The sequence below is a fragment of the Schistocerca gregaria genome, chromosome 4 (assembly GCF_023897955.1).
Source record: "Schistocerca gregaria isolate iqSchGreg1 chromosome 4, iqSchGreg1.2, whole genome shotgun sequence".
Lineage (NCBI taxonomy): Eukaryota > Metazoa > Arthropoda > Insecta > Orthoptera > Acrididae > Schistocerca > Schistocerca gregaria.
In genome coordinates, this window is record NC_064923.1 from 172,719,064 (window position 1) to 172,744,888 (window position 25,825).

The following is a 25,825-nucleotide window of genomic DNA, read 5'->3' on the forward strand; positions in this document are numbered from 1 at the left end:
CGCATATCAATAGTTTTGGTACGATGAGTGATGGCGGGTAAGTAGGCCAGCAATTTTACGTGGTGTCTGTGTTTATAATTTAGAGACGTATGTATAAAACTTATGCAATGCCGGTAAACGGTATGTGATGAATTTGTTTCTATTATTTTGATGTACGAGTATGTCGAATCTGCAAACGCGCCTTATACTTTGTAATTGTATTTAAAAATGTTTCGATCATTACATTCGCGGAAAAGTAGAGGTTTTAGGGTTTCCTTTAGCTGATCTAGCCAAAGGAATGTGAGATATTGCCACCAGAACGACTCTTACCAACCGTTACTCCCTTCCATTGTAATGTGTTTACTGCCCCCATTTTTATTCTCCCCCCCCCCCCCCCCTTTCACCCGTCATGAAAAATTTATGATTAACACAGGCAGTTGACAGACCAATTCAAATACAGCCTCACTAAGACACTCCTACGTTCCACATAAGACACTCCTATGTTCCACATGTGAAGAAAGGTACAACTCGAATTGCTTGTCGTACAGCCGTCGCTGTGAGCATTCAATCGTTTCAGAAGCTTTAAAAGACGCTCAGCGCTTTAAATTCGACAGGATGGGGACGGTTCTACAGTCTCTGTAACTGTTAGGACCGCCTGACGTTTTGCATCCAACTCCCACCCATCATGACACTGAAATTTGTAGAATTCGAGTAACTTTCCCAGTTTAAGCCATTTTGGAACTACATGTTAATTCAGACTTAAAGTATGCGAGGTTTAAAGCAATAATTTCAAATATGGTTCTCTGTCTTACCTTCCGATTTTATTGTCGTATCTCCATCAAAACTTTCCAGCTAGGGCAGGTGGTGTAGTAACACAATATCACAAACACGTGCGCAATAACATTGGATTTGCACTGTCATGGAATAATCTCCAGACACAAAGACTCTCCAACCATCACGCCAGCGTTGGCTGCATGCCTCTCACGTATACCATATTTAGAAATGTTAATAATACTCAAAAAGATACAACTTTCTAAGGTATCCTGTCGACAGCACTGAACTCTCTCCACACGACTCACCAAAGTAATCAGTTCAGCCGAAGAGTCGTGAATATGTAACAGAGTAAGCTGCTTTCGCAATTAATAATTCTTATATTAGTATTGATGGAACACGTTGAGAAATGAATAAACATTGTATTGACTACTTTGACTCATAGTAGGTAGGGAAAAATCTCATAAATACGATAAATTTCAAAAGTGACGGTAAATAGCTTCTTCAAAGAGTAAATATATTTCCTTAATTTGTGTAATATTCTTCACATATTTAAATATCTTGTACTATATACTTTGCAGAGTGCCCTATCTTCTTCATCAGGATCCAATTTATCTCACGCCAAATTTCATGGAGTCCGCAGCTCGTGGTCTAGTGCCTAACGTTGCTGCCTCTGGATCACCGGGTCCTGGGTTCAATTCCCGGTCGGATTGGAGATTTTCTCTGCCCGGGGAATGGATGTTTGTGTTGTCCTTATCATTTCATCATCATCATTTTTTACTATGACTAGACTGGACTGTGTGGAAAAACGGGACTGTGTAATAATTGGGACCGCAGTTGAGCGGTCCACAAACCAACCATCATCACAAGTTTCATGGATATGGGGTCAGCGGTTTAGTCATAAAATCCTGTCAGACAGTGTTACTTTAGCATTTACATTTTCATTACGGAAATTGGATTGGCATGGATGAAGCACGTTGAGGACTGGTTAAGCGTTGTCGGCTAGGTGTTACAAACGTATGCCCTTGGGTATCAGTAAAATTAAAATGAAATGACATGTGCGTATGGCTTCATTGGCCGTGAGACGCCGGTTGGAATGCTCTGAAGCTTGGTGCAAGTCATTTTATTTGACGCCACATCAGTGACTTGCACGTCAATGATGATAAAAAGCTTATAAAGACAACATAGATAACTATACGCTAGCAGAAAGAAATAACCTGAGCAGGAATAGAAGCTGGGAATATATCATCGTGAAACGGAAACCCGCATGACCACGAGCTGTTTAGGCAAGTCTCAACGCAGCAAAGAAACTATAAGAGACACAAGACGCTCAGATGCTAAAATGTGACGGGTTCGTACCTGATTAGACTGGAAGTATTGTTAAACAAATAGAGGACTGTATAAAAGTTGCATTCCATTATGTTGAATCGTATTATGCAGAACCTATCAAACAATAGAAGCATTTGCAAAATATGATGAAGTCCATAAGTTGAATATCTTTTTTAAAAAGTAATTATTGTTCCATATTTCACGTTATATTCTTTAGATCAATAAACATGTTCTACTACACACTTTCTATGGTAGACTATGTTGTTCCTCAGCGTTGAAGCTATCTCCACACCAATTTTTTTTTTAAATCTGTCCAGCCTTTGGCGTGCATAATACTAGTAGGGATATATCTGATATTCCTCAGCTTCATGTTATTTTTAATATCCAACAATGCATCTATAGAATAAAAAGATGATCTCAGAGAAGATAACTTAACCTGGGAACAAATATAATTCAACATCCGTTGAGGGAATTGTAGTGATTGCCACATACCTCAACTAACGAAGTGTACACAGTATCAGTAAAGGAACATCATTGATAGGCACATGTCTCCAGTCACAATGTGTACACAATTTCAGTTATGGGAAAGCCACTGACGGGACTGTATCTACCGCGACGATGCGTCACATTTTTAGGCATGGAATAAAGACGATAGCCATGAACTTCTAGTCACAATGTATACACAGTTTTTGTTAAGGAATTACCACTGATAAACAAGTACCTCCAGTCACGATGCAAGTGAGCCGCATCTGGCCCCCCTCCTCGTACGGTCCTGCGCGGTCCATCAGCTCACGGCCCAGTTCGTCGAAGATGGTTGGCCGCTGCGGAGGAACTGTAACAGGAGAAAGCCGTGTCAAAAATGCAGCAGGTCTAAGGAAGGCCCGCCACCTCAAAGACCCCATGTGAATAGAGTTCTGTTCACGTATAGCACCTATTCTCCTAAGGAATTCATCATAATTAGTCGGTCATACACCACTGCACACTCTGGGGGAACAGTTTTACTACCTCATATACTAAATATATTTCTGAAGTCTTATCCGAAGACAATTATAGAATGTATGTGTGTCATTTTGGAGTTTCAAGTGTCGACTATCATCCTGAATTGTAATTCGCTTAAAGGGTACTCGTCTTATAGACTGGAATAGATGCCATCCGAGCCAATTGTTTCATTACACCTGACCTACCCAATGTTCACGTTACACGTGTAAGGAGGCTGTTTAGGTTTTTATGTTGGTAACGCCACGTAGCGCTCTGTATGAAAATCACTGGCTGTGCTGTGTGCAGTCTGTGACTGGGTGGCATTGTTGAAATAGTCGCCATTGTAGCGTTGGGCAGTTTGCTGTTAACAGCGCGTAGCGTTGCGTAGTTGGAGGTGAGCCGCCAGCAGTGGCGGATGTGGGAAGACAGATGGCCGAACTTTGAGAGGAGACGATCTGGACGTGTGTCCATCAGAAAGAGTAAATCTGTAATACTGGATATCATCTATGATGACTTTCGAACATTATTAAGGTAAATAAATTGTTTGTTCACTATCAAAATCTTTCATTTGCTGAAAATACCTATCAGTAGTTAGAATTTATAATTTGGCGCTCCCTGTATTGCAGTAGTTCGATAACGAAGATTATTGTTAGGTAAGTGATTCATGAAAGGTGTAGGTTATTGTTAGTCAGGGACATTCTTTGTAGACATAATTGAACGTCAGACTGCGTTGCGCTAAAGATATTGTGTGTCAGTTTAGTGTTGATCAGAATAGGTAAAGAGCGAAATGTCTGAGTACGTTCAGTTATGCTCAGCTGTTTGAAAATCAAATAATGTTAGAGGTTTCTCAGTACAGTCAATTCATTAATTTTTCTAAGGGGATGTTTCACACGTAGACCCCAAAGGCGGTAATACAGTCCTACCACAGCCTAAATCGTATTCCAGTAGTATCTGGTCCTATCTTCACAAAATGGGACAGCATATGTTGTAAAGCTGAACTTAATAGTCGTGCGAGTAAGCAAAAACAAGTAATAGGTCCGCTGCCTGTCGTAACAGAAAAATGGTTATCAAGTATGTTTGTTTTACTGTCTTTCTAACAGTCTCTCGCTCCTTTTTAAGCGATTTCAGATGATAAAAAAATAACTGTTGTGTGTCATGGCTATTTTAGTGCTAATATGCCATTCATTTAAGCATAATCAAACAGCAGAGAACTTAGCGGATATGTCCGTAGTTTTAGTTTTAAACGGTAGAGATCTCACAGCTTGAGTTATACATGTGGAGAATTCATCAATCGTACGGGTACGACTTGGACGTAGATGGAAAATACATACTAATTAAAAACTGTTGCAGCTAACCAATATGGCGAAAAGAGCGTACCATAAGTGGAAGGAGGGGGATGAGGACCAATCTTTACTGAAACATCGGAATGGTGAAATGGGACTTCATGAAACATGTAGGAGATGTAACAAACCAAAGCCTAAGGATATGAAGAACTAAATCAACAAAATTTGAAAGTCCTAATGATACAACAGCAGTGATGGAAGGTGAATTAGCACTTGCCTACCAACTTCTGAGAAAGAGTATCTAGCGCATTGCTTCAATAAAGAAATAGTGTTAGCCAATAAAAATGGTATTACAGGTTTATGAAATATCATCCCACTTCGCCGTTGCGAGTTCCAGAAACAATATCGGTGACACAAAGGAATGGATTTAACAAAGTTCAAGTTAATGCGTTTTTTGGTAAATATGAGGAAGTACTGTATGAATATTATTTTACTGTAGACCAAGAATATAACGTGGACGAAATCGCAATATCCACAGTTCACAAACCGCTTAAAGTAATTGCCCGAAAACGCAAAACTAAGTGGGCGCAATCACAAGAGGAGGAAGGGGCCTTAACGCCGCATTTGTATGTGCATTGAATGCAACAGGCGGAGTCATACCTCCGACATTAATAATTAAGCGCAGATTTAAAAGGGGAGCTCAAACAAACACAGGATTTGGATGCTCAACAAATGGATGGTCGATTACTACTAATCACACAGGTAGGCTTTCCGATGGTTAGAACACTGCATAAAATGTACAAAAGTAGAAAAAAAGGGACCAGAAACAAATTTTGCTTTTACTGTATGGTTATAGAAGACTCCCCAACAATTTAGAGGTATTTCCTCTGTCTCGTGGTTATGGTGTAAGCACGCTATCGTTTTCTAGTATCACGACTCATCATGTACAGCTACTGGACAGACAGTTCATTAAAGCACTAAAAAGCAGCTGCGATAAAGCTGGATCTTCTTGGCCACGTTCAAGTTCTGGCAGTGTCATAAAACAAGCTAACATTGTAGAACTCTTGGGTAATAGGTATCGTAGATCAATTTGTATGGAGCTGGCTCTAACCGGTTTTAAGGCCAGAGACGTGTGGCCATGTGATAGAAATGACATTAGAGAAGAGGACTTTGCAGCTACTACTGTATATATGGTTCATCAGTTACACAAAGGATGAGCTGGTGATCAGTCTTGATCCTCTACGATGTCTCAAGAACGTTGACCCGAAAACAAAAGTCTTTACCTCTTAACTCGTGAACAACAATAATTGTTAAGATAATACAAAATGACCTAACTAACAATGAAATTAACATCAAGTCCTTACAGAGAGGAAATAGAAGCCAAAGAAAAGACAAATACAAAGAAGAAACCTGAGCACAGACCTATAAAAGAGAGACAGACAGATAAAAACTGGTGAAATGGTTAGGTCTAGTGTGTTATATTAGTTTTGGTACGTGATCTATGCGCTGGCTGGAAAGTAACATGGAGAAATATTTCTGTGATAACTGTGATCAGACCCAATGATTCTCGATATGCCAATTTAAGCTATTTAATTTGTTTAGAATTTATATTTTGTTTCCTATGTGTAGTTTCGTTACGTGTAACTATGGAAGTAACGTTACTTTCATGGTTTGTAATTTGTTATTGTGACGTTTTGCTAGATTATTCTTATTCTAAATATGACCTTAGGGTGTAGGGAGTACGAATTTGAATAAGACTGAAAATTCATTTTGAGAAAAAGTTTTTATAGTTTTGTGGAAGCTGGTTGAAATCTTGAAAAATAAAGATTCGGTGTGCACTTACCAAACCCTGTTATTTAAATTACCCTAACACATACAATAGTTCTCCGTTGAGAGGCACGACTTGAGCAATATTACCCAACCTGCCAATGTGGAAGAATCATAGTCGATCTCACATACAGGGGCGAATCAGGCAGCCATTTCTCACACTTGTTACTCATCGGATGAGTGGGAGGAAACTGCAAGAGCCAAAATTCCAATCGATCTTAAATTTACTTTTACCCAAGCAGAGTAACATTTGGCACTGAGAGTAGGGTGCACAGTTCTCCGTATCAGGTTAAAATACACCACAAAGTTCTCTGTAATAACAGCGGTCGAGATTAAAATGTTTATTTACAGTAATTATCGGTTTTACCATCGTAATATCATTTATGCCCTAACCCGTTCACAGCCAGCACTTACATCATGGCAAAAATTATGTGAAATAAATATTTCGTTCAGGTCAAGACTGTTATAATCCATTTTCAATGTTTTCAGTCTAGAAAATATTTACGAAACAAATATATTCTGAAATGTATAAAGACAGGGAAGGGCAAAAATAAGGATAACTACTTGTATAATAAATTAAGAGATGTTATCGAGCCTATGAGCACTAATCTCTGGCGGATTTGCGTATCTAAGAATGTGAACAGTTAAAAATGGTCACCTGTTCACCGAGTCTCTCTGCAAAGCTGCCTGTCTAGCGGCTTCCAGCAAAATGAGAAGGTCGACATTCAGTGTTTCATATGACTATCAACGACACTCAAAGATTTAAAATTCTGTAATTGCCTACTCATTAAAAGTTTAGAATGTTGAGTTGAAGGTTTAGCTCAATATGTCAACTGTAAAAACTAAATTCTCTTTATATACTTTGAAGTAGTGTAACTCACAGCATGCAAATTATCCAGGTTACATTCAGCCATTATTTGAGAAGGGGAGCAATTATTGACTTCCAACGAATTACACACTTACGCTTTGTGCCAAAAATGTGAGCACGCACATGCACACAAGAAAAAGGAAATGAAACTTTACGGATTCAGTGGGAATGTTTTGTTGTTTCAGTGAACATGGCGTATGAGATCACTTACCCATTTGCTCCGCGTCTGGCCCGGATGTGTAAACTCATTTATTCCCGGAAGATGTCATAAACTAATTGAACCTACTCCTGGGACATGCAAGCCCGCAACCGGGACAGGAATGACGTCCGACTGGTCCAATATGTGTTCAATTGGAGACAGATCTGGGGAACTTTCTGGCCACTACAGTACCTCGGTATCACGAGCACAGTTCGTAGATACAGGTCCTATGCAGGAATATTGTCCTGTTGAAAAATGGCACATCACTGTCCTATGACATGAGAACACGGGCTCTCCATGAAGTACCATTGTAGTGTGAAAGTTCCGTTAACCGATATTAGCTGTGATCTCATGGATGTTCGCTCGATGGTGTCAGGTGTATCACCGCTGTGCCTTTCCAAAACATTGTAAGAGTAGGACCTCTCCCCAAGTCGCCAACATACTCGTCAATGAAGGTCACCCGCACAACACAGAACCTCGATTCATCGCTGAACACAATGCAACACCGTTCATCAGCAGGGAATGCTTCCCAGCCACAGCATAACTACAAACGCAGCAGTTCGTGTCCTGGTGGTAACGACAGCCAGCAGTCGGGGCTGCGATTCCCTAGGACTGCTAATCTCTGACCAATGACACAGGATGACATAGAATGTAATAGACCGTCCCTTACTGTTTATCGTATGGCAGATACTGATATAAAAGAGTTACAAGCTTTGTTAGTGGTGATCAGATATGGTCGACATGAACCTGGATGACCATTTTTGTATGAGTTCCCGAGGTTCCCATACAGTACAATATCGCGTCGTTTTCATGTCCTGTGTATTCGCCGATTCGACCAGCCAGTCAATGGAAACCCAAAAAATTGCTCCTTTCAAACTCTTTCACGCGGCTGTTGCAGACGAGCACGTGACATCCCCTTGTATATCACAGTGATAGCTCGCGCGTCAAGACATGATAACAATACAGACCATGAATACTCTATCATGAAGAATTGAAACATCCATCGTTCAAACCTCAGTCGATGTTGTGCAGGTGCACTAAATTTCATTGACAACTGATCGTGTCTTCTGGAACTTTTCTTGTAACGTAGTTTAATTTCACAACTTTTCTAAGTTTTTTCTCGCTGAGGACCCCAACAAAATAATGGAAGGAAAATATTTGTCACTGTCCATGTAGTGACTTCACTATCAGGCATGAAGTTTTAACTTTTTACTTGTTTACTGCTATCCGCAGCACATGTTGCACACAATAGCCAATACCAACTAAATGTACCTGGACCGGGAGGCCCCATCAGGGGAACTACGGAAGCAGGGTTGTAACTCTTATTTCAGGGGACGATACGTTGCGTGACGTTAATGAGGAAGACAACATAACACCCAGTCAGAGAGAGGAGAAAATCTGCAAACCAGCCAGGAATCGAATATGAGCCCGCAGCATGGGACCCAAACATGTTGCCACCCAGCTAAGCAGGTGGACAATACACCTGCAAAATTTTATTGTATCGTTGTGCAGCACATAGCCCGGAATATATCTCGTGATAAACAATGAAGTGGATGAAAACTTAGCTTTCTTTCAAATGGAGCGAAAACTACACACAATACATTTATACAGTGTTAAGCTTAGGGAAACTCGCTTTAAGATTAAAGATTTGTGAGTTTTAAAGTTAGAGCAAGGTTTAATATTTAATTTCCTGTCATTTCATACTTACAAGGGAAACTCCCTATCACACACATTCGCATCATAACCCCCCCCCCCCCCCCCGCCACTCCCCAACCTCCTCCCCACGATTTTGTGGTAAGACGGCCTAGTGGACAGTCCGCTAAAAACTGGACACAGATCATGCAAGAAAACAGGAACAAGATGTACTGAACTGTGAAAAAAAGAAGCATTGAACAGTCCAAGTTTTAGATGTACCACATCGAGCGAATTATGTTGTCACTGTCCTGGAATGCGAAGTGAGAGATCTTTATTGAAATCTCTCTAGTGCAAGATTTTTTTCACAAAATTGTGAACTGTCCGTCTGGCCATTGACATGCCTGTTCGCCGTATTCAAATTTGTGTCTGTGTAGTGATGTAACGTCCGTTTGCAACACCGAGGTGTAATAAAGTGACTTCCAGACGTACATAAATCCTTTATCTTCTACACAAGTACCACATGGTACGACTCCTCCATTCCGTTTTGAAAGTTTTGACTCTTGAATTGCTTTGACGTAAAACAGTTCATACCCGTTCATTTGTTGTTTTCACTTCAGTGAGTGGTCTATGCGGCATCTCGCCTGCTCTTACCATACATCACATTCCCTTTGACGGTAATATATTCTTACCACCTGACTCACAATCTGTAAACATCGTAAGTATGAGAACTGGCAAAACTACAGAAGGAAAACACATAATTCACTGACCAAACGGCAAGTTCATTATTTTGTGGAAAAAAGGTGGCACGAGGAAAGTTTGAGCATGGACAGTCTAGTGTTTCTATTTTGCTTCTTTCTTCACAATTTAGTACACCTTCTTCCTGTTTTCATGTTTCATCTGTGTTCAGCTTTTTGGTGGAGAATCGACAGGACAGTTTACTATTAAATCTGAGAGGGGTGCGATGGGAAGTTTCTCTTATTAGAGAAAGTGACCTGATAACCATGCACGCTGAATCACTGCTCTAAGAAATCTAGAAATTATGCAGACTGTATCGGTATCTACAGATCGATAATTTTGGATTCTAAACGTGGCACAGGTTATCTGACAAACAAGCACACTGCACCAGTAATACCCTGTCGCATTGTCTTGTATTATGACGTTGTGGGCCGAGGAAAAACCAAGCAGTGTTAGCGACCTTTTTAGTTGTGCCAGTACTCTGAGGTACACCGTCTTCGGTCCTGTTGTAACAGAGCTGAGAACAACCGAGAAAATTTGGCAACCATGCCGTCAGTGCTAGTATCCCCAAGTCCACGGTTTTATATTTTCGGCTATTACGACAACACCCATCTTGTAGTTTTGAATTTATCAGCATTTTATACTTAGCATAACAGTCTTTGGTGTTATAGTGATAGAGAAACCTCGGGTGGCACAGTTAGGCTAGTTTTAAATGCCCAATAGTTTTTAATATCACGCAATTTTATACTACCTAGGGCTATTGGAGTTGTACCACTGTGACTTCTGACCGGGGAGGGGGGGGGGGAGAGGAAGAGGAGAAGGGATAGAAATCTGGCATCAGTTCACAATGGTATCTTAGATTACGTCATCAAAAATCTCTGAACAATGCAAACCGTGTCAGAACTTGATTAGCTCCTGTTGTCTAATATATCTAAATATATAACATTTCTTGCTACATAGGTGTAAACTATATTAATTCATTAACAGTTTGGCAGCAATCTCTCCATGAATGGTATGAATGCCTTCCCAACGTAAATATAATTTACAACAAGTCTCTTATGCGAGAGTATGCATTTCTTCCATACTTTTTACACTCTATCCTGAATGTGTTATGCAAAAGATGAAGTACAAGAATGTTGTTATGAGTGTAGACGTAAACGACTTGATAGTAGAATAAATATGAAACCAGACAGGACAACAAAAAGTGACAGCAGAACGGCGTGAAAACAGTAACTTGATACTGGCTTACACAGATAATGAAAGTTGACCACACTAGACTTCCCATATTACCATTAGATTGTAAACTAGCTGATAATAGTCATGAAAGGTGTTCTCAGAGGAGGAGGGGAGACATTTTGCGAATATGGAATAGATTTAAAGGGATATACAGGGTGTTACAAAAAGGAAACATTCCTCACACACAAATAAAGAAAAGATGTTATGTGGACATGTGTCCGGAAACGCTTAATTTCCATGTTAGAGCTCATTTTAGTTTCGTCAGTATGTACTGTACTTCCTCGATTCACTGCCAGCTGGCCCAATTGAAGGAAGGTAATGTTGACTTCGGTGCTTTTGTTGACATGCGACTCATTGCTCTACAGTACTAGCAACAACCACATCAGTACGTAGCATCAACAGGTTAGTGTTCATCACGAACGTGGTTTTGCAGTCAGTGCAATGTTTACAAATGCGTAGTTGGCAGATACCAATTTGATGTATGGATTAGCACCGGGCAATAATCGTGGCGCGGTACGTTTGTATCGAGACGGATTTCCAGAACGAAGGTGTCCCGACAAGAAGAAGTTCGAAGCAGTTGCTCGGCGGCTTAGGGAGCACACAACATTCCAGCCTCTAGCAGGCGACTGGGAAAGACTTAGAACGACGAGGACACCTGTAATGAACGAGGCAATTCTTCCTGCAGTTGACGATAACCCTACTGTCAGCGTCAGAGAAGTTGCTGCTGTACAAGGTAACGTTGACCACGTCACTGTATGGAGAGTGCTACGGAAGAACCAGTTGTTTCCGTACCATTTACAGCGTGTGCTGGAACTGTCAGCAGCTGATTGGCCTCCATGGGTACACTTCTGCGAATGATTCATCCAACAATGTGTCAATCCTCATTTCAGTGCAAATGTTTTCTTTACGGATGAGGCTTCATTCCAACGTGATCAAATTGCAAATTTTCACAATCAACATGTGTGGGCTGATGAGAATCCGCACGCAGTTGTTCAATCACGTCATCAACACAGATTTTCTGTGAACGTTTGGGCAGGCATTGTTGGTGATGTCTTGACTGGGCCCCATGTTCTTCCACCTACGCTCAATGGAGCACGTTATCATGATTTCATACGGGATACAATACCTGTGCTGCTAGAACATGAGCCTTTACAAGTACGACACAACATGTGGTTCATGCACGATGGAGCTCCTGCACATTTCATTCAAAGCGTTCGTTCGCTTCTCAACAACAGATTCGCTGAGGCGGACCAATTCCATGGCCTCCACGCTCTCCTGGCCTCAACCCTCTTGACTGTCATTTCTGGGGGCATTTGAAAGCTCCTGTCTACGCAACCCTTTTTCCAAATGTAGAGACTCTTCGTGTTCATATTGTGGACGGCTGTGATACAATACACCATTCTACAGGGCTGCATCAGCGCATCAGGGATTCCATGCGACGGAGAGTGGATCCATGTATTCTCGCTAACGGAGGACATTTTGAACATTTCCTCTAACAAAGTGTTTGAGGTCACGCTGGTACGTTCTGTTGCTGTGTGTTTCCATTTGATGATTAATGTGATTTGAAGAGAAGTAGTAGAATGAGCTCTAACATGGAAAATAAGCGTTTCCGGACACATGTCCATATAATATATTTTCTTTCTTTGTGCGTTAGGAATGTTTCCTGAAAGTTTGGCCGTACCTTTTTGTAAAAGCCTGTATATTTAATGCAACAGATACAGAATTAGAATCAACCAATAAGAGGAGCTGCAATGGGAAAAGAAACAAAACATTTACATTGTAGCAGAGCCCATACGTTGTCACTCTTTGTCAACAGATAGGACGGGCCTGAGCTGTATGTGATAAACTGCATGCTAGCTTGGAATTGCTGCACATGCTTTCGCTTGTGTGAATCCGCCGAGAATGCTTCTTCAGAGGGGTAACAAGATGAGAAAATTCATTTGCTGATTGATTGCGATATAGCTCGCAGTTCTGGTAAGTCCTCTCCCTACGAAGTTTTCAAATGGTTCGATTACTCCTAATCACAGAGGTAGGCTTTTCGGTGGCACAGTTCTTTCGCGTTGGTACATGACAAGTGTTTGCTGTTTGTGTACAACCGCCCAAGGGCATGTGAGGCCCAAGTGAGACTCGTGTCTATACGACTGCTTTCATTACTTTGCAATTACTTTCCGTTCTATATGGACTCACTGTTCTCGTTTCGTGGAGGCAGTTTTAATAATCCTGCTGCGTAATACCTGACGAAAAGCCTCCGATCGCCTGGACCTCTCTTTCAAATGGACGGGTGGCGTCTGTGTCCCGTCCTCTCTTTCCGGCAGGCTGTGCGTTTCAGACGAATGCTGCCTCTGACAACGTGCGTCAGCTGTACGCTTCCCCCTCTCCCCCCGGCCTTCCACGCAGCTGCCACTGACGCCGGCTGCGGAATTCGATGGTCGCGTCAACCGAAAGAAAGACGAGGAAAAAAGAGGGGTAGGCGATTTATCTTTTTCCTTCTTTTTTTTATTCCTTTTTCACCGGAGCAACTGTTCTTTTGTCGGGGAGTAAACGCGCACCGGTGCTGAATACCCAGTTAAATTGCAATCACATAACGGCCAGTCCATCGCTTAGGGCCGTGCGTGTGCCGGTCCCGCTCGGGACACATTTGGGACCGCGCGCACGTGTTCGCGCACCTTAATGACGTCATTTCGACGCCATGTTGCGCGCCGCTGGGACATTTCAATGGCCGCCGGGAGAGTCGATCCGGGACACGCGACAACTCTCTCCACACCGTCGACTCACAGCGCCCCTCCCCCACCCCCACCTCCCATCAACCCAATGCACACACACACACACACACACACACACACACACACATTTCTGCAGATTCAGAATTCAGGAGCAGGTGGCTGGATGTGGGACATCTCATTCCAAGTCGGTGTTCCCTTCCTCAGTGCGATCGTTCCACACGCTTCCGGTAGAGTACAAAGAGCTACTTTCAGGTAATTGTTTGCCTTATATCGGTGTAGTACTGAATGCGTAAATCTGCCCTGAAGTGGAAGTAATTATATCCTGCTTTTGATATTGCGAGCGAGGATGATTTGGGGCGGAGGGTGGAGGTAGAATGACAGGTGTGACAGAAACAATTTCAGCTGTATGAAAAACGCTAGAACTTCGAAACGTGAAGAAAAGTAAAAAAATTAAATAAAATATAAAAATAGATCAAATAAACCATAAAAATTTCACATTACAAAGCACTTTATACGAAGGAAAGCAAATTATGGTAGTTTCACTTCATTTACAACATACAACAGTAAAGGTGTAAGAAGCTTAGAATATATTTTACTTTACATTCCGACAGAGTAAGTCTTTATGCATCATATAGTAGCGTAATGTAACTTGCAGCTGTGAACATATTGTTCAATAAGGAATTATGTTTATTCTGTATTTCATCCCAATTACTGTTTTTTGTGTATCGTCTGCTCCAAATTATGTTATGTTTAAATCATGTGAACCGTTTTTTAGTGTAACAATGAAATTAAATCGATGTATTAGCAGTTGGAGCACAATCACACATCCTGCCCTGAACCTGTCCTAGTTCTTGGCAATCTTGCTGACATATGAAATATGACGAGCAGAATATTCGCTTAGATCAGTAATCCCCAAACATCCTGAGACTATTACTCTTAACAAGATCGGATATCAGTGAGTATCCCAACAAAAATCAGCACCTAACTAAAAACTGAAAAAATAAGCTCCTGAATATCAAATGGTCAGCAATATCTGGTTTACGATTTTTACTAAGCCGATTTATAATGAGACACCAAAATGTATTCTACAGCTTATTCTAGCAGTATTTTTATATTCGATTTCATATCGACAAATGGTGGTATACATTTCTTTCCCTCACTGATGTATCCATTGATAGAATAATCCAAAATGAAAATATTCCTACATACATGTTATCAAAATATAGCTATGGTGCGTTGAGTTTGAGGATTGGAAGAACTGTTATTGAAATTTTACTTTCTGCAAAGATTCCTTTATTCATTGCAACTGTATTAGAACAACAGTCACATACTTATGAGTTTCACTAACTGCACAAATTGTTCCTAACGTAATTAGTTAGACTGAGATCAACTTACTATGACTCGATACACTGCAAGACTTCACTGTATGTGGAGTAGGATTTGAAAGGCTACAGGTGATATGACTTTACGACCTGAGAGCAGTCACTAGAAAGCCTTTCACTTGAGTACCTGACCCATGTGTCTGTGTTGTGTACATAGTTCCGCGTAGTCAGCGTGTACACAACATTCCCACTAGAGCGGGCCCCGCTAAGCACAACAGTGCAGGTGCAGCGCTCGTCGGTCTCTGCACTACAAGATGGCGGTGCCATAGAGACGGACCAAATTCTGCTTCCCCCGATCTGCGTATTAATATGTAACGCAGCCAATGAGATTGTTGCTAACGTAGAACCTTTTCTCCTCGTGGATCACGCTCGCGCAGTGATACATGAACGCGTGAGGTGTTATAACGAGTGTACAGACCTCCGATTAGTCAGTCTGCTTTTGTCTGCTCCATGCTGTACCAGTCTACAGTCAAGTTTCAGTCTGCGCCTAATAAGATTACCATATTCCTGTACATAGCCCTGAAGATAAAGGTATAGACACTTTTGTCGAGTATCAGAGATATATGTCAGAATAAGATTAACGTACCAATACCAAAGGAACTTCAGATTGTCAGTTGTAAATAGCATCCAGAACCAAGTTAAGAAATTTTTATGCTTGTTATTATTTTAATAAATGTGCATGAAAACTAATCACGTTCTGTTTAAAGTCGATAACTGTTTATCTGCTACTCTGAGCGTGCAAATGGCATTTCTATCGTCTGACCTAACGGCAGAAGATAAACACGCCACGATAAGACCATGAGACATATTGCTGACACTCGCCTACTTAGTTAGAGTGACAAGTCAAATAACCTGATGGTGTGTGTACTGAAGGTCTTACAGTACGCATACCACAGTCTGTTAAATTGATTTTGCAATTTGGACTGTGCTGTTGTTGTTACCCTGCATTACAAGTAATCGCTTTCATCGGAATCTAGATGAACTTGAATGACGAAATAATAAAATGAAATGCTGGTCCTGTCAGTATAGTATTCAGCTGTCGATGGTTGATTAATATATCATCATGGAATTGAGCTTTCATAAAAATTATGTCACAGGTTTATTCACCATTAAATAGGACAAACAACAGAAGTTTAGCGAGATGACAAATAAATCATGGTATGTTAGCAACACAAATAGAAGCAAGAAGTAGAAAACAGCCCACTGGGTGGCGATTGGTTGGAAAAGAATAAGGTTTGTCTTATCAAACTATTTACTGTGGCTCAATACATGGATTACGCAATCTGAAATTACCTAACGCCGAATAGCCTTTTATAGATTTATTCCACAAGGAAGTCATATTACGTTGGTGCAGCTGAGAAAAAATGGCGAGACTGTGATTCTGTTTCCCCTAAGAATCTAGAGTAGCAATACAGCCCTTACTCCATTTACACCGCTGTCTTAGGTGACATTCATAGTTCTAGTTCGAGCAGAGCAGTGATGTGTGGGCACAAAATACGCAAAGCCGCGTCTGTTAGAGAGGTCACAATTACTCTCTAATGGATCATTGAAATCTCAGCAGAATCTAGCGTATGACACTTCTGTTCGCCGGTCATACCATGGACCAGTTTGACTCATAAGGCAGAGTGCACAAGGAGATGAAATGTCAAGGTGGCAGACCTGATGCAAGTAATATTGCCATCGGCCCAGCGAGTAGTCCGAGATGAGTGAGGTCTGAACTGTGGGTACAGCTAGGCCTCATCACAGCCTCCCCAGTTAAGACCACTGCTAGTGCAATGTTACTCTACATCTGTCTCGAAGGCCTAAGGCTTCCCAAAAACTCGGTAGGCAGAGGGATGAAACCACTTGACGGCTACCTAGATAATGTCCGGTGCACGGTAAACATGGAATATTAATGGCAGCCGTCGTGGTTCACCAAGGGTGTTTATGACACTGTCGAAAGGCGTTGGCCGGGAGACGTCAATTTCTCGTCTTTCTCCTTCAGCTAGAACCACTGGAAGAGTGTTAATTGTGCACGTAACTACACATACATTCGGAAATAAGCTTGAAATTTTAAGCTCATCAATTTTACTCAAGAGGTCTAATGATTAAGAAATAATTTATACGAAGTTTGAAGTGTGAACTGTTTTCAAATATTTAATTTCTTCTTCTAAATTGGTTGACAGCATAAATGTATTCAGTGATATAAATTTGCATGCCTCAGCGATTTGATTATAACTTATCTTTGTGCAGTTCCATAACAACCCAAATATCACTTGCAAAATATTCACTGGTTTAGACTGGGTTTTAAAATTTGACGCTAGATTTCAGTAATGAGGCACAAATACTTACTACGACTAAATTTTCCGATTTCACATTTCTCACTTAATTTCCAGATTCGCTATGAGCTGATCTCCTGTTCTTAGTACGCACCTCAGGAAATACACGATGTATATTCATTGCACTGGTAACACGTTTAGATTCAGGATGAATTGAGTCTGAGATTTTGTTAAGATTATTAATAATCTCTCAAAGTCTTACCTCAACATGAATGCAGCAATTTGCTTTATTAGATAATCTGTATCGACATCTTTAGCCAAACTGATGCTATGATCAAACATTTGAAAGACGTCACGTAATCCAGAACACGCCATACCACGAAACTCCTTTTAGCTGATAAATTTAACTTACTGAGAGTTTCAACAGTGATGGCTACCTTATTCGAGACCGTTATAATTGGCCTTACAGCTTCAACCCGAGTACCCCAATAGACGTCATCCATGGAAATTTCAACACACTGTTTCATAACAGTCCATCATTGCTGACTGCAACTGAACAGGTTTTAATAAATTGGAATCGCTAACAAAAAAGGGTCTGTTTCATGACAGCTCTTACTTCGTGTACTTCGCATGAGGATATGACAGGCACACAGAGAAAAATTTTGAAGAGCTTTCCATGAAAAAGAGAAATGTGTCTGAGGTCCTTTATAAGACTTTCTCAATACCGTAACTTTGTCTGTAGCATTCCCTGACAGAAACTGGAGGTTTTACAATTATTGGTCGAATTAAATATGCAGTACGTATTCCAGTTTTCCGATTACAGTCTACAAATCTCACATTAAGTAATGCCAGACCTCCCATGTTAGTTGGCTGTTCTATGGACGACAAAGGAAGAAAATTTTCGCTTTATTTCCGAGCATGTAAAATATTTTCTGTATATTTCGTGTAAAAAAACTTTTTGTGGTGGAATCGGAAGTGTCGTATCTAAGGATGTTGTTGCAAAACCTACCACATTATAAAAACGTTTCACAACTAATGTTGTGTACAATTGTTGGGGACATTTTTTGGTAAGATTCCCCACAAAAGGTAAGGAAATAGCATTTTCGACTCCATCAAAAGGTAGAATTAGTGCGTGATGTCAAAAGAAAATAATTAAGATTAAACATGAAATACAGCTGTATGCAACTAGCCTATAAGAATAATGAAAGTGGAGAAACGAAGTGGAAAGCAAGAGCTACATTGGCTATGTTGGTACCGTAGTAATGTTGTTGATTTTTTATATGAATCAATAGTTATTTTACAATGGCAATTTCATATTTGCCAACTGGGTACCCTGGGACACCGGAACTCTTGAGAGGCTAGGGCTAGGGCCTCGTGGATTTTGCCATCCCTGTCACTGCCACCAGCTCCCATCCATCGGGCCTCCCAGGCAGTAGCATACACAAAGAGAGTAATATTGGTCCCCTTCAAATCACCAGACAGTAACCACTTCTCCAGAAAGACTTAGTTATTTAGCATTTGATATATGCATTAATGTGTGTCACACACAAAGCTGATATTTCGTATCTCACAGTTAATGTATTGTAATATATTTTCATTTTTTACTCAAGCAAATATTTTTACGACCAAAGCGTTAGACGTCTTCAACACTCCGCATCAGAATCAGTAACAAACGTCACAGTCTCGTGCAAAAATAGTGCAACGAAGTGAACGCTCGCTATCAAGGAAGAGAATTTCATACAGAGTCCAATAACAAGAAACGAAAATATGTTAAATAAACGAAAACATCACATATAAGAGAACCATATACATATATAATAAGCATCTCACTTTAACTTTGTAGCTTCAAGAGTCAAAATTCTAATGATGCAAGTCAAATAATTTTTATAATTAAACAAATAACGATTATAAAAATGATTTGCTATGGTGAACACTGAAGAACCGCTGTGTGCTGTGGGCCGCAGAGAGTTTGAGATTATTTCTGTGCTGTGGCAGCGGCGAGAAACAAATTGTCTTTTGTTGTTCTCACAAAGCAAGCAGATTGTGTTCTCCGCGCCAGAGGAAAGAAGATTGCTCAGAAGAAACCTGCTGCCACGAGTGGCCATCGGTCATGCGACTCACTGAGTCTGCCGACAAAGGAAAGAATAATCGCGAAGGCGAGTCGCAGCCTGTCCTCCCTTTGTACAAGTGCAGAGACGGGTGAGCAGCTCTGTTCGAATTACTGATGAACTGCGCCAACAACTATGTGGTCTACGAGTCTGCCGTTTGAGACTCATTGATCTGCGTTCTGGCAGTGAACATGTGGTCCACATGGTGATCAAAGCGCTGTTGTCGCCCATATAGTCCAAGCGTCACAGGAGTGTGATCGCTTGAGAAGACACATTTCCCCGGAAGAATGAGCACGACCAATGCATTCCTAAGGAGGCTGCCGTCGTGCTGTGACGAGGCGGCGGTCCGAGAAGAGCCGCTGTGTGCCGGTTTTAGTAACGCGGCCGCACGCTCTATTCCTTGACCGTGCGAACGAAAGACGGCGTGGGCGACATCTTCGCGTTGCGGAAGCTGCTGGGCACGGCAGATGCTTTCCAGTCTCTCAAGGAACATCAGCCTCAGTGCTTCAAGTGCCAGGGCGTGGACCACTTCACCATGTACTGCCGGAACGCGACGCAGTGCGTCAAGTGCTCTGGCGAGTACGACAGCCACACCTGCGAGCGCGTCAGAGGAGTTCCGCTGACTTGTGACGGACCGTACGTCGCCAGCGAGGCAGCCCAGTGTTTTCAAGCCACAGCCGGGCCGAAGAAGGCGATGTGGGGTGGCCGCACAGGCGCAGCGGAGAAGAATACGACAGAAACGACAACGGGCACAGACCAGTACGGAACAGTTGATGGACAGCTCAGAAGTAGCTCCACCTGCCAAGCGAGATGACGACCGCCTAGAGGCAAAGCTTTCTAGATACAAGGCCTACGCACAGCGGCCATATTGGCACGTGACGTCACAAACTGTTGTCCATCTTACCTGTAGTCGCCTGTCCTGTTGGTGTTTATTTTGTGTTGAAAGTGTGTGCCACGTGGAAGTGATATATATATATTTCATACAATATTCGCCTACAGTTCTTCGAAGTATGGGATACAAGTGTTGCGTTCTCTTTTGCCAGGGAAATTATAAATCCCAAACAGGCATGAAAGTGCTCATGTTTCGATTTTCCAAATGTGTGAGGTTGAGAAATCGGTGGATTGCAGCTATTCCCAGACAGGAATTTGTGGCTACGCATCATTCAAGGGTAAGTAAATGACAAAACATTTATAGCGTGTTATTTGTGTCCATTGCACCACATTTTCGAATTGTTTTTAAAAGTAGTATGTATCATGTACCAGAATAATTTGTTTCTTAATTCTGGACCATTGCTGCCAGGTTAATACGAAGCAACTATTGTCACACAGAATACTTATATTAATTAGTGTGGCTCGAAAATGTTTAGTATTCCTTATCATTACTACCAGATTATTGAGTTTCCAGTACTTTTATTTGGAAAAGCAACAGAATGATTTTGTTCAGTTTTACATATACAGCTATTCGGAAATAATTTCAATTTGAGTAAACTACCTTAGAAAATTGCTTTAATGAATTCAGTGTTCGACAGATTAAGTAGTATAGAAAGCAGGATTTCGATATAAGTGCATTCTTATTTCAGTCAAGGATATAGGAGAAGCAATCTTTTCGTGTTTAAGCTTCTAAAGTTCTGGAGAAACAGGGAAATAAAATAATTTTCGGGTTTTTTGATTTATTAAACATTATGTCAGGAGGTGCTCCATTTTGTCGAATAATTTGAGTTTCATATGAGGTCAGCCAATTTTGAAGTGGAGAGGAAAAATCACGAAAGTAACCAGGGAAACAAATTCTTAAATTCTGTAGGAGCTCCAGCTGCTTTATTTAAAACCGAAAACGTCTGCTTGTTATTGCACATTGCCGATTTTTTACTGCAAGAAGACGTAGCTCCTAAGGTAAGAGACAGAATTTAAAATTACAGTTTATTTAAGGCAAATCGTCAAAATAATTTTACATCTTGAAATAACATAAGACAGTTTTGTTCAGTCACTTCATTCAGTGATATAAAAGTCCATACTTTCATTACAAGGACACAGAGAAGAGGAAAGCACGAGAATCCCTATGCGGTCTCAGCTCTAAAACTCGTAAAGTTTGTCTAGCTGCAGAGTGCTTAACAGGAGCGTTCCGATACAGACCTGGCCATCAGTATGTGACGTCAAAAGTGAGCGCGCAGGCCTGTAGTCTAGGTGGTGTTGCCAGAGGCGGACCGCCAAGGTGTATCTCGAGCCGCTGAGAAGAGCAACGGCGTCTACTTCTGCACCGGCTTGGAGGAAGCCACAGCGACCCTCAAAGCTTTCATGGAGACAGAGAAGGCAGCCTTCGCAGACGCCCTGGCTACAGCGTAAGAGAAGGTTAGAGGCTGCTGTGAACAGTGTCCTCCCAAGGCATAAGCTCAGCAACAGGGAAGCCACCCCCACGCTTTTGCACCTACCAAGAACAGCGCCGCCGACAAGTAAAAGATTCCCAGGATGCTTGCTCCTGCGACCGCCCGCTGCGACGAGGGAGAACAACGCCAAGAAGATGTCTGTTGTCCGCGCACCGAAAGCTACACGGGTAGCCAGAGCCAACGGTGAAGAGAGGAAGACAGCGTTCATCGCCATTGCGCGGAATGCCGGCATAAACATCCTCGCAGATACCGTCGATCAGGCCGCCCTACTCGAGAACCAACTGCATCAGAAATGCGACAAGCAGTAAACAGAAGTCGCCGAACATCAGCGAGCTGCCGAAGCCCAACAACAGCCTGATGCTGCGCCAAATTACCATTCACACGGCGCGGCAAAAGGCTCACGGCAGTGCAATGCGCTGTCGCACTGGATTGCTTTTACGACCTTCAGCTTTGGCACGGTATCGATGTACGATGAATAATAATAAGATAACCTACCCTTGCATGAAGTGTCGCAGATAGCTCTTACTACCCCGTCCAACTACCGCAGGGACCTTTTTACCTTGGTGCTTACCCTGGCACTTCTTTCCCTGTGCCCTGGAAACTGCAACCCTTCTTTCACTTTCCGTCCACTTCTGCAGGATGTTGCAAAAAGGTAAGGCCAAACTTTTAGGAATCATTCCTCAGACACAAAGAACGAAAATATGTGGACATGTGTACGGAAACGTTTACTTTCCATGTTAGAGCTCATTTTACTACTTCTCTTCAAATCACATTAATCATGGAATGGAAACACACAGCAACAGAACATACCATCGTGACCTCAAACACTTTGTTACAGATATGTTCAAAATGTCCTCCGTTAGCGAGGATACATGCATCCACCCTCCTTCGCATGGAATCCCTGATGCGCTGATGCAGCCCTGGAGCATGGCGTATTGTATCACAGCAGTCCACAATACGAGCACGAAGAGTCTCTACATTTGGAAACGGGGTTGCGTAGACAAGAGCTTTCAAATTCCCGCAGAAATGGAAGTCAAGAGGGTTGAGGTCAGGAGAGCTGGGCGGCCATGGAATTGGTCCGCCTCTACCAAACCATCGGTCACCAAATCTGGAGTTGAGAAGCGAACTTGTAAAGGCACATGTTCTAGCAGCACAGGTAGAGTATCCCGTATGAAATCATCATAACGTACTCCATTGAGCGTAGGTGGAAGAACATGGGGCCCAGTCAAGGCATCACCAACAATGCCTGCCCAAACGTCCACAGAAAATCTGTGTTGATGACGTGATTACACAATTGCGTGCGGATTCTCGTCAGCCCACACATGTCGATTGTGAAAATTTACAATTTGATAACGTTGGAATGAAACATGTGCACTGCAATGAGGATTGACGCATTGTTGGATGAACCATTCGCAGAAGTGTACCCTTGGAGGCCAATCAGCTGCTGATAGTGCCTGCACACGCTGTACATGGTATGGAAACAATTGGTTCTCCCGTAGCACTCTCCATACAGTGACGTGGTCAACGTTAACTTGCATAACAGCAACTTCTATGACGCTGACATTAGGGTTATCATCAACTGCACAAAGAATTGCCTCGTCCATTGCAGGTGTCCTCGTCGTTCTAGGTCTTGCGCAGTCGCGAGTCATAGGCTGGAATGTTGTGTGGTCCCTAAGACGCCGATCAATTGCTTCGAACTTCTTCCTGTCGGGACACATTCGTTATGGAAATCTGTTTCGATACAAACGTACCATACTACGGCTATTGCCCCGTGCTAATCTATACATCAAATGGGCATCTGCCAACTCTGCATTTGTAAACATTGCACTGACTGCAAAACCACATTCGTGATGAACTTCAACCTGTTGATGCTACGTACTGATGTTCTTGATGCTAGTACTGTAGAGCAATGAGTCGCATGTAAACACAAGCACCGAAGTCAACATAACCTTCCTCCAATTGGGCCAACAGGCGGCGACTCTGTTAGTGGGTAAGCGTACCTAGAAGCACGGATAACATCATGGCACCATATCCTCGATTAACAACTAACGAGTACGAAGGTGACAGCCGTTGTTTGGAGATGGTCACAACGTTAGTGTGGGCGTGGAGGGCCTTCACCGTTAACAGTGACCACTGAAGTTCCCTAAAACCACTAGGTGACCTACATTAGGTACAAATAAAATCAAACAGTAAAAGACACATAGTATTTACAGTTATCTACAAGACAATTAGCGCTGAAGTAGCAACAGAGGAAAAGACGCTGAAAATACTAGCGACGAATTTGATCATTAGTTTACAGTGCCTTTAGTATAAAAAGTTTTACACAGATACTGTACACTGGCGTAGCTTACTATTGTTCCGAGTAAAATTTATAAACGTGCTTCGACTTTTTTTTTATTTTATTAATTTTTTTAGATATGGGCAGTCACCTATCAGACATTACAACTGTTATATGTACAGATCCCCGCCTGACAACCGAAAAAACATTGACTACATTGCTGTTAGTTACATTAATATACGTTGTGCAGTAACGTAATCTAATCGGTCTGCCCTAAGCAAATTCGAATCATGCCACAGACAGAGGCGAAAAGCAGGAAGCGTTCCTTAGTCACATGTGGGTCAGGTCGACGACACTGGCTGCCGAGTAAGGACATAAATTCAGGAGAAAATAGACTGTGGCAGAAAACCAAAGCAAGTGAGACGGGTATATTCGTTCATAAGGGAAAGAAGGAGAACACATTCGGTCATTCTGAACAGACCTCTCTGACATAGTTTCACGCTATCTCTCTTCAAATACACCAGCTCTCTAGCTATCGTGACGGCCGCGGTGGCCGAGCAGCTCTAGGCGCTTCAGTCAGGAACCGTGCGACTGCTACGGTCGCAGGTTGGAATCGTACCTCGGGCATGGATGTGTGTGATGTCCTTAGGTTAGTTAGGTTCAGGCAGTTCTAAGTTCTAGGCGACTGACGACCTCAGATTTTAAGTCCCATAGTGCTCAGAGCCATTTGAACCATCTATCCATCGTAATGATGACATTCTCAGTAATAGCACCGATTCCACGAATATGAAGCTATATTGAATCTATGTTCTAGGTACTCCAGCACAGTCTACGAACTAGCCGAAAATGGATTCAATACGATCGCCTTCGTCTGAAGAACTTTTTCCCACCAGCCATTTGTTGGTGAATACTACATCACAGAGTGCTGCCAATACCGGACATCAACACGGAAGCCAGCAAAAGATGCCCTAGAGTCCACGTTCTCTTTTCAGCAGTCAGTTGACTTCGGATGCTGACACCTACCGGGGGTAGGGAGGAGATCAACTGACCACACCAATACCAACGCCAGGTACATCAGGAATGGGTAACGATGAGTCGTTGTAGAATTGACGGTGGGGCCGAGTATACTACAGCAGCCAGCTCGAAACACTCCCTCCGGCTCGCCGGCTGTTCGCCGCGGCGCCAGTGTCGGTGACGTCTTCTCCTGGGCTTGCAGACGCTGAGCTCTCTCGACGGACGTCAGCTAGAATCCAGAACCTATCTGAATGAGGAACAACAGAGGCTGGTGCGGAATAACGACGGCTTGTAAACATTGTGAACAAATAACTGAATTCTGATAATGTTTTACTAGCGTCATTGACGCTTCTCTATGCTGAATTCCGCTGAGGTTTCTCCGCTCGTCTCTCTGTATAAAATGTAACATGTTCGGTGGAATATTTTCCTTTATGAGGGTTTGATAACAGTGTTGCGTGTAGTGTAACTTAAGTCACTTTCTCTCTCGTGAGTTTTCAATGAAGCTCATGGAAAATTATTTAAAGTCTTTACGGTAACAATTTTCGACAGTTAAAAAGTGAGTGGCAGAGTTAATATGTGGCTCTTGTTATTAATACCTTCTCTGGTTTAAAGGTATGTCGATCGGTTTATACAGGGTATTACGGACGTAACTGCAGAAATTTTTATAAGTGGTATCTTAAAATGTACATATTTTTTTGAGTCGAAGTCTTCGCAGAAACCCGTCATCTCGTATTTTCAGCATAACTACGTGGACTACACCTGTCTCTATAGGCCGACTGTTTTGTGATCATGTGTCTACATTTTAACAAACGATCTGCTGCCCAGGCGAAAATAAGCATTA

General features: G+C 42.1%; 1 protein-coding gene across 1 annotated transcript in view; it reads right to left on the reverse strand.

The window, feature by feature from the left end:
* The window catches only part of LOC126267526 (synaptogenesis protein syg-2-like), a 973,159-nt gene that overhangs the window by 399,437 nt on the left and 547,897 nt on the right, over nucleotides 1-25,825 (reverse strand). Inside the window, exon 4 of the mRNA XM_049972828.1 lies at nucleotides 2,801-2,911. Within this exon, the coding sequence (XP_049828785.1) occupies nucleotides 2,801-2,911 (111 nt within the window). The remainder of the gene's footprint in view (nucleotides 1-2,800; nucleotides 2,912-25,825) is intronic.